This window comes from Quercus suber, unplaced genomic scaffold (genome assembly GCF_002906115.3).
Source record: "Quercus suber isolate HL8 unplaced genomic scaffold, Cork oak 2.0 scaffold_813, whole genome shotgun sequence".
NCBI classification, from domain to species: Eukaryota; Viridiplantae; Streptophyta; class Magnoliopsida; order Fagales; family Fagaceae; genus Quercus; species Quercus suber.
In genome coordinates this window covers 47,311-57,686 of record NW_027070245.1, presented here as the reverse complement: position 1 = coordinate 57,686, position 10,376 = coordinate 47,311, and the positions used below count along the sequence as shown (strand labels likewise).

Below are 10,376 nucleotides of genomic sequence, written 5' to 3'. Positions count from 1 at the left end.
TATTATAACTTTTGAAGGCTCATATTACATCTTATTACTTTACAGATCTATTACTTAATAGAACTTATTAGGATTTTGGTTACTTATTGAGTTGTCAGCTCACCCTATTTTTTTTCCCTCCAATTTTAGATTATGAAGAATAACAAGTTTTTGGAGTTTTGATGTTGTGTTGTGAGTATGAAAAGAAGCTTAATGATTTTGGGATTGGATGGTCTTCTAATAGTTTTATATTTATTGGCCAATTGGCATTATGTACGTAAGGTTTTGGATTTTGTTCCTATTAAATTATTGGAGATCTATTCATAAAGAAATTGTTGAGAAATTTTGGATTTAATTGATTTAATTTTTGAGGATAAATTTTAGTTGCTAAGAAGGCCTTGCACACTTGTAGAGTGCTTACTTTATAAGCGTGCAGCAGTTGTCACGTGCCTATTTTTATAGTTGGGTTCGAGGCGTGACAATTAGAAATGCTACTTTTTCATGAAATAAGCTCAGAATATTATTCAACATTTTCCAAAATTAATTGACAGCTCTTTTTTTTTTTTTGGTTACAATGGAGGAAAATAAATTTAAACCTAAATATTTCTATTGAAAATTCCAAATATATTAACCAATTGAGTTACAAAACTCGTACAAAGATACATTTCTTTTTTTGTTTCATTCTGAATATAAAAGGTAAAAAAATCATAATGTATTTTAAAATTACATTCATTGATTTATAGCTACACAAATTTCTTCTATTTTCCACTGAAAAAAAAAAAAGATCCCCACCTCTTCATTAAGATGCATATTGAAGTAATGAGCACTCTTAATCCACCAATTAATTTGGAGGAAACTTATGTAAGGTGTACGTTTCCATTTGAAAACAGCTTATTTAGCTTTTCCTAAAAACTTTTTATTGAGAATGTACTAAAGTATACTTGTACCTTGAAAAAAAATGAGAAAAAATAGACAAAGTAGGGTTTTAAAAAGTAAATGTATATTTGAAAACAACTTATGTAGCTTTTTACTAAAAGTGTGCTAAAGTATACTTATGCTTTAAAAAAATGATAAAAAGCATAAACAAGTGAGATTTTAAAAAGTTGTACATAAAAACTAAAAGCTTAAAATTAATGCCAAACATAGTCAAAAGATAAAAGATAAAAGCTAAAAGTTATAGTTGATGTTAAATGCTATAGTTGATGCCAAACACACTGTAGTCCATAAAAACAAAAGGTTCACGAAAAGTTTGTCCAAGAAAAGTTTGTGTTTAAAGGCAAAAGGTTCACGAAAACATTTGTCCTTCTTCTTCACGTTGCAAAAACAAATACAAAACTGCAATTGAGAAAGTTGAAGACAATTGTATTACAGATTCTATGAATTATATAAGTGACACCTTTAATCACTACAAGAAAATGTATTTTTAGTGACGAAAAAATTCGTCACTAAAAGTCAAGTTTTTCGTCACTAAGAACCTTTAGTGACGAAATTGGACTTTTAGTGACGAAATTCGTTTCGTCACTGTAGCCCCATCGCTAAAAGTCCTGGCGACGAAAAATTTCGTCACTAAAAGTCCGATTTGTTTAAAAAAAAAAAAAAACTTTTAGCGATGAAAACATTTAGTCGCTAAATGCTTTCCTCGCTAAAAACAGTATTTAGTGACGAAAATATTTCGTCACTAAAACCATTCTAGTTTATTAAATCATATTTAGTGACGAACAATTTCGTCACTAAAACTATTTTCGAGTACATATAGTGACGAAAAAATTCATCACTAAAACTATTTTTAAGAAAATCCATACACATATAGTGACGAAAATTTTCGTCACTAAAACCATTTCTTACAAAATTCCACTGCATTTAGTGACGAAATATTTCGTCACTAAAACTATTTTTTGTTGTCATATTTGTGACGAAAAAATTTGTCACTAAAACTTATTTTTTGTTTTTATTATTTTCATGACGTTGATATTAACTTGTAACCTATCATTACATTATTAAAACCTCACATTTGATTAACACATTTATTTCAACAACACATTTATAAAAAATCAATCCATATATTCCACAAGTTAAAATTAAAACAAGTATCAAATTCAAACTCCTTCCATACAATAATTGTTTGTAACACATACAATAACTTAAGATGTTTTATAACAATATGAAAATGTAGCATAATATAATTAGAAACTCCTAAAGCCAAAAGATGTCCTCATATGTCTTCAAATAATGCCAAAAGTAAATCCCCAAAAGCCACCAATAAGAAATCTGCACAAATATAAAAACACTACTACATTAAAGTCATAAAGTACAAACATTAACTATGTTATAAAAAATATTTCTAACAATTAGTTTCAAATAATACATAAAAAATGAAGTGTTTTAACTTAAAGATAAAGTACTAACCAATAAGTGATTTAACTTGAAGATGAACCACCCTCATAGTTAAAACCGTTATCATAACCCTTGTTCCTCAAAAAATTAAGAATATTTTTTTGGATCTCATCTTGCTAAGCTCGCGCCTCTTGCTCCTTAGCTCGCGCCTCTTGCTCCCTAGCTCGCACCTTAACCAATCACAAACATCACAAGTACAATGCTTGCAAGCATTGAAATAGAATAAAGTAATATTCATCACATCGAATTAACAATATTAATTCATATTTGCAAGAATTGAAAAACACTCCCAATATATATTTAAATAACCTTATAACAATATGCAAGCCACCCGCTTGCTCCAACATAACAAACCACCACAAAACCAATCACAAACATCACAACTATAATGCTTACAAGTATTGAAATCGAATAAAGGACCACAATTGCTACTAATCAACAAGTTTCATTCACATTTGTAAGAAATTAAAAACACTCCCAATATAAATTTAAGCCACCTTATAACACCATTCAAGCCACCCGCTTGCTCCAACACAACAACTCACCACAAAACCAATCACAAACATCACAAGTACAATGCTTACAAGTATTGAAATCGAATATAGTAATATTCTTCACATCTAATTGACAATATTCATTCACATTTGCAAGAATTGAAAAACACTCCCAATATGTATTTAAACCACCTTATAACACCATGCAAGCCACCCGCTTGCTCCAACACAACAACCTACCACAAAACCAATCACAAACATCACAAGTACAATGCTTACAAGCATTGAAATAGAATAAAGTAATATTCATCGCATCGAATTAACAATATTAATTCATATTTGCAAGAATTGAAAAACACTCCCAATATATATTTAAATCACCTTATAACACCATGCAAGTCACCCGCTTACTCTAACACAACAACCCACCACAAAACCAATCACAAACATCACAACTATAATGCTTACAAGTATTGAAATCGAATAAAGGAACACAATTGCTACTAATCAACAAGTTTCATTCACATTTGCAAGAAATTAAAAACACTCCCAATATGAATTTAAACCACCTTATAACACCATGCAAGCCCCTCGCTTGTTCCAACACAACAATCCATCACAAAACTAATTTCCAGCATCACAAGTATATATAAAGTTTTATAAGTTTTTATCTAGAATATACTTACTTTGCTCAAGCTAAGTTTACAACTTTCAGAAAAAAAATCCAAAGTTAACTTGTGTTCTTCACCTTGTTCCTTACAATCCCAATGATCTAATGGCTACAGTCATCAACACATTCTATTTATCAATAGGATTTCACCTGCATACAACACATAAAACAATGAAGTTTTACTTCTTGATGGAGACAATGCAAGAATTTCAATAAAAAGATGACTCTCAATCTAGAATACCATAGATTTACATAATAAATAATAAGTAGATAATTGACATAAAGTCATTAGAATTAGGTAAATCACAACCAGCATTGAGAAAAGAAGGAAACACAATGTCATAGTAAATAAAGGTGTTAAACTACCCTGTCAAGAAGTCTTTCACTGCTTAGGTGTTAAACACATAGAGCATACCTCAAGAGATATAGCACCCCGGTCACTCCATGTCATATGGATGCAAGATCTTCCAAAAGCTGCAAACCAAGCATCATCTATCCTATTTAAAGAAAATTCCATGAAACAATAAGCCATAATAACTCAAGTATACATTAGTTGCAAAAAGGCATAATACAACATAATGTGGATAAGTAAACAAGTAGACCAAGAAGATACAATCCCGTACATAGAAGATCATCAAAAGCACGAACAAGGAGCTTTTTGATTTAAGTTGATGATATTGCAAGAAAATAAAGGATTGAGGCCGAGAAAAATAGACATACTGCAGTTACTCAAATTAGAGTTGCACATGATCTAATACAAACAAATTCAATTTAATTTTGTCCCATGTAGACCAAGAAATCTTATATTCACCAAATCAATTATTTTCTCCAGTCATCAACAACAACTAGCTGAGGGAAACTCATTCATTTACAAAGAATGTTATTTGTCCAACAAAGCCGCATAGATTTTAAAAATGTTGTGAGGCTCTACATGACTTCTTGCGCATCACTTAAGTGTCTACGCAAGCACCTGGCTCACCTTTGACAGCTCTGAAATAGACACAATTTAATATAGGTATCATGTTTAACCTTATTAAAGAAAGCATCATAACCACACATAAAATATTCATGCCTGAAGCCTCCAGTTGGGATAAATGCTAATGAAAAAATGAAGAAATAACAAAACCTGTACAATATATTTGAAAAACATAATTACATGAATGTTTGCAAATATTTATAAACTATGGATGAAACAAAAATCAAGCCAAATCATAAAATAAATAAGTTTCTACAAATGTTGCAGATGCATATTATCCCCTTCTTTGCCATGTGTCCTGATACCAAACATCACAATCTTAATAGGAACCAAGTAAAATACTATTAAATCTATAATAGCATTTTGGCTTTATAGTATATGGGCAATGATACTGACTTTCATTCATTTCAGACCAAAAGAATATCTCTAGATTTTACTTTCATTTCATTTCAGACCAAAAGAATATCTCTAGATTGGTGATGAAATAAACTCATTGATCATACTAAAAAATAAATAAATAAATAAAAACAAATAAATAAAAAATAAACTCGTTGAATATGAAATAAATAAATCCAAACTAATCATTGACAAACAAAAAAATAAAAAAAAATAAAAAAATAAAAAAAAACTTACCGAATCCAGATCGTCGCGAATGGTCCAAATCGGCGGTGAAGAATTCGTCGCGAAGGGTCCAAAACGGTGACGAATGGGTTCGAATCGTCGAGAATGGGTTCGAATCGGTGACGGTGGGAGCTGAAATAAAACTTCAAAACCGTCGCGAATGGGTCTGAATCGGCGACAAATCGGTCAGGAGCTGAAACAACACTTCAAAACCATCGAGAATCAGTGACGAATCGGTCGAAAATCGGTGACAAATGGGTCGGGAGCTGAATCAACACTTCAAAACCGTCGAGAATCGTCTAGAATCGGCAACGAGTGGGTCGAAAATCGGCGACGAATGGGTCGAAAATTGGCGACGAATGGGTCGAAAATCGGCAAGAATAGGTTGAGAAACGTTGAGAATGGAGTTTGAATCGTCGAGAATAGAGTTTGAATCGTCGAGAATGGGTTAAGAATTGACGACGAATGGTTTGGCGTTGGTGGTAGAATGGCTTTTGGCTGAAATAAAAGAGACGAATATATTAAAATAAAATGGCTTTTGGCTTTTGGCTGAAATAAAAGAGACGAATGGGTATTAAATACTTAGGTCTTTAGCGACGAAAATTTTCCGTCGCCAATGCCTACTTTGTCGTCGCAAAAGGTATACGGTTTTTAAGTTTTTAGTGACGAATGTCAGTTTCGTCACTAAAGAACCGAGGCTTTGTTAACATTTTTAGAGACGAAATTCATATTTCGTCACAAAAGCATACTTTTAGTGACGAATTATGAATTTCGTCACTAAAAACATATAAGTACAAAACTATTTTTATTTTTAGTGACGAATATTTTTTGTCACTAATTCTTCCTTATAGTGACGAAAGGATTTTCGTCACTAAAGAGCCCAGGCTTTGTTAAGATTTTTGGTGACGAAATTCACATTTCGATTCGTCACTAAAGCATACTTTTAGTGACGAATTGTGATTTCGTCGCTAAAAACATATAAGTGCAAAACCTTTATTTTTTTTAGTGACGACTATTTTTCGTCACTAATTCTTACTTATAGTGACGAAAGTATTTTCGTCACTAAAACTATCAACAACAATACCTATAGTGACGAAATATTTTGTCACTAAAAATTTTAACTTTTAGCGACGAAATATTTCGTCACAATAGATTAATTAAGTTGGCGCCAAAGTTTCCCTCCATTGGCGCTTATTTTTCAAATCACAATAGCGACGAAATTTATTTTTAGTCGCTAAATGTAATCATTTTTTTTCATTATTAGTGAGGAAATTCATATTTCATCACTAAAGTTGTATTTTTAGTGACGAAAAATATTTCCTCACTAATTTTCGTCACTAAAAATACATTTTGTTGTAGTGAATTTAGATAGCAAGAACCAAGTGCAACCCAGAGAGGGGTCCAGGTGGGTGTGGGTGTGGGTGTGGGTGGCGGTGGCATAAGAGCACCTTGTTGTCATAATATTGTCCTAGGAAATTAAAATCAGCCTACTTGAATAGTAATATACATGTGTCAGCCACTCACTCTAGCCAAAAACAGGGTTTGACCACAACAACTATATCTGAAGAAACATCCTTTTTTGCTTTGTCTGGAATTCCTTTCCCCTGAATGTACATAAATAGGGCCCCAAGGGAGATTCAGATACAAACGAAAGTGCAAATGTTGGAGCTTCAAAACATGTGGTCTAACTACAGCATTTAACACTGTTTTATCTGATCACTATTCTTTTAGCATTAACAAAAATATTATCAGTATCTACCTGGTGGATTTGAGTGGTCCACAACCTAATTATGTACCAAGCAGAATATATCATTTTTCCTAAAATTAGTTTTTTTTTTTTTTTTTTTTTCTTGGATGAGAAAAAGTAGGTAATTGGACTTGTCATCAAAAGAAGTATGTACATCAGGCATCAGTCATATCAGATTCTTTATTGATTAGCTCGATATGGAATTATTATTTGATGGGTAGCTTGAATAGTAAGGCTTCTAAATTTCGTATTTCTTCTTCTGCCCTTGGCTATCAAATAGGGGATTCATCTGCCATGAACCACATTTTGTTTTCCGTTTTTGAGTACATAATTCTTGGCTCTGAAAATTTTTGTTGTCTAATCAAATGGCTAATGAAAAAGGGATAAATAAAACAAATTAATCAAGATTTTAATTGGAGTTATACATGGCTATAGGGGAACTTAGCCTTATAAGTATTTTGGATCTCACCCAAATTAACAACAAACTCCTTAAAATGTGTCTTTTTCTAGTAACATAATGTTAAATTTGGGGTTACCCACAACATCACACGGTTTATCAGCTCCCAGAATTTGCAATTTTCTCCAAATCCATTTAAGCAGTCCATATTAATTTCCCAATAGCACTTGGCCTGGCCAGTCCACCTCACAAAAAGAAAACTAGTAGCAATGAAAAATAAATTAAGCATTAACAATAAGAAGGAAAAGAGTGGGGTTGAAGCTGATGGCACTAAGAGAGAGAGAAGAAAACAGCTAATTGCTAGGCTGTGCCGAATGCGTGTGCCTCACTCACTATCATGCATCAACATTAATGCTATCCTACGCACTCCATACACAAAAACAAAGCCATCTTCTATTATTTTTCAACTTTTTCGTCTCAAAACCCTAGCTACTAGCCTACTACTATTAGTAATAGAACCCACTTGATGCCACCATTTGTGAGTCACTCTCTCCGCGAGATCCCCACGGTTTCACCCTTGTTATATCATACTCACTCACACACAATCATTATAATTTATCTTTCCCTGAAATCCCAACTATAACCTCTCACACACACATACACTCTCTCTCTCTCTCTCTCTCTCTCTCTCTCACAGACACAATTAATATCTTCACCCTCATTGACATTGTCCTAATCTTCACACCCCTATATATGCCTATATAAATATATAATATGGTATGGCTGACCACCCTAACATTCCAACTAATATTCACCAATTAGACCAACCCCATCAGCCAGCGCCACCCCTTGACCCTTCTTTTTTCGTCTCAAAACCCTAGCTACTAGCCTACTACTATTAGTAATAGAACCCACTTGATGCCACCATTTGTGAGTCACTCTCTCCGCGAGATCCCCACGGTTTCACCCTTGTTATATCATACACACTCACACACAATCATTATAATTTATCTTTCCCTGAAATCCCAACTATAACCTCTCACACACACACACACACACACACTCTCTCTCTCTCTCTCTCACAGACACAATTAATATCTTCACCCTCATTGACATTGTCCTAATCTTCACACCCCTATATATGCCTATATAAATATATAATATGGTATGGCTGACCACCCTAACATTCCAACTAATATTCACCAATTAGACCAACCCCATCAGCCAGCGCCACCCCTTGACCCTTCTTCCCTTCCACCCCAATTAGTCCAAGTCCAACATTCCTTCCCTTTTCACACGTGCGATAGCCCATCTCCCACGTGTGACGCCCCATCCTCCAACCTGCAGCCACTTAAATCTCCAAAACCCACCGCCACCACCATGGCCTCCTCAAGCTCATCAACTACTGGAAAACACCCAATGTACCGCGGCATCCGGTGCCGGAGTGGCAAGTGGGTCTCGGAAATCCGGGAGCCGCGTAAGACCACACGTATATGGCTCGGCACGTTCCCTATGCCGGAGATGGCTGCTGCCGCCTATGACGTGGCGGCTCTGGCCCTAAAAGGCAGTGATGCAGTTCTTAACTTCCCTGGATCAGTCGCAACATACCCAGTTCCAGCCTCTACATCGTCCCTTGATATTCGTAACGCAGCCACAGCCGCTGCGGCCTTAAAGAAGGCGGAACTAAGCCAAAGTCAGTTACAACTCCGGCAGTTTCAGAACGATAGTGACACTATGAATGCTGGTTGGACATCATCAGGAACAGAGTTTCTAGATGAGGAGGCAATATTTGATATGCCAAGTCTTCTGGTCGACATGGCAGAAGGAATGCTGGTATCACCGCCCAGAATAAACTCATCAGATGACTCGCCGGGAAATTCAGATGGAGGACAAAGTTTGTGGGGCTATTTTTGAAAATGCTAGTTCCACAATCATGAATTAGATATCCAACAAAATGGATAATTTGAAAGGGAAAAACAAGAAATAGAAGATAAAGATACAAAGAGATCATATAACATGGTAGCATGTTGTTAATGTTACGTGTATGCATTACGTGATTTGTGGGCAAAATAATAGTAGTTATGTAATAAGAATAGATTGATGGAAGTTGGAAAATATGATCACGCGTTTACATGTAATCAGTGGGGTGATTTTCCAACAGGTTAATAGGTTTTTTGATGAAGGTAGTAGTGACTTTGAGTTTGCTTGCTGCTTTTTTGCTTAATGAGTGCATGTACTTACTGTTTTTGCTTGCTAGGACAAGTTCATATATACAAATATTTATATTTTGGCGCCTTTGTGAGATTATGTTCTCTTATTTTATGTCAGTGTTTGTGTCTGTGTATATCACTGCCTACCATGTGTCTTTGGTTTTTTTTTTTTTTCAAAATAAAAAGGTGAGGGTGACAATCTTAATTAGATATGAGACTAGTAGCTTCTCTTTTGAAAAAACCTAACGCTAGAAACCTTAGACCATGAGGGGCTTCAAATTTCAAGCCCTGCCTCAATTGGGATAGTCATGAAACTTGGTAAAAGGTTTTTTTGGGAGGGGGAGACCAATTTCGACTTGAACCCAAATTCTTAGCTTGAAAAGACTTTTGGATTTTGTATCCATGTCAAACACAAATTCTGTGTGAAAAACTAATGAGCAAAAGTAAACAAAATTGTGCAACATACTTTGCATTAATGATATCTGTCACAAGGTCGCGCAGAAAATTTTTCACTTTAAGAAATTTGAGATTATTAATATTATCATGAGTCAAAACTTAATTAGTGGGTCCCGTTAAATGTCAATATCTTTTTGATGAAAGCTTGAAAGTTAAGAATTTGTATTTGAATCATGAGAATAGCAAATGTCGTTATGATTAAAACTGCTCCACTGTTCAATTGTCGGGGTGTAATAATGTGACCATGAGCATCTCTCTTTCTCATTTCTACATTTTATTTTCATGTTTATACTAAGTACATGGCATAATTAGGCTTTACTGAGTGCACTTAGAACAGCTTTTTCCTACAGTTGCAGTATCTGTGATATATCGTACAAAGTTACAACCTAAAGAGCAGACCTTACTCTCAACTCTTTATCGCATTACTTATCC

General features: G+C 34.3%; 1 protein-coding gene and 1 long non-coding RNA gene across 4 annotated transcripts; one reads left to right on the top strand and one right to left on the bottom strand.

The window, feature by feature from the left end:
- Nucleotides 1–2,051: 2,051 nt before the first annotated feature.
- LOC112003837 (uncharacterized) lies at nucleotides 2,052–5,679 on the bottom strand. Of its 3 annotated transcripts, none has more exons than XR_010626623.1 (5): nucleotides 5,147–5,679; nucleotides 3,953–4,034; nucleotides 3,554–3,687; nucleotides 2,386–2,575; nucleotides 2,052–2,247 (listed from the first exon to the last, which is right to left on the bottom strand). It is a non-coding gene; the product is annotated as an uncharacterized LOC112003837 (long non-coding RNA). The 3 variants fall into 3 exon arrangements; XR_002882035.2 differs by having other exon boundaries at nucleotides 2,386–2,543; XR_010626622.1 differs by having other exon boundaries at nucleotides 2,386–3,687.
- Nucleotides 5,680–8,308: 2,629 nt separating this feature from the next.
- Nucleotides 8,309–9,563, top strand: LOC112022798 (ethylene-responsive transcription factor ERF027). The gene has a single exon (XM_024055421.2). It carries the CDS (start codon nucleotides 8,446–8,448, stop codon nucleotides 9,190–9,192), a length of 747 nt encoding a protein of 248 aa, XP_023911189.1. The 5' UTR covers nucleotides 8,309–8,445; the 3' UTR covers nucleotides 9,193–9,563.
- Nucleotides 9,564–10,376: the final 813 nt, after the last annotated feature.

Coding starts and splice junctions, on each gene's coding strand:
- LOC112022798 (XM_024055421.2), top strand. CDS start 8,446: ATGGCTGACCACCCTAACATTCCAACTAATATTCACCAATTAGACCAA.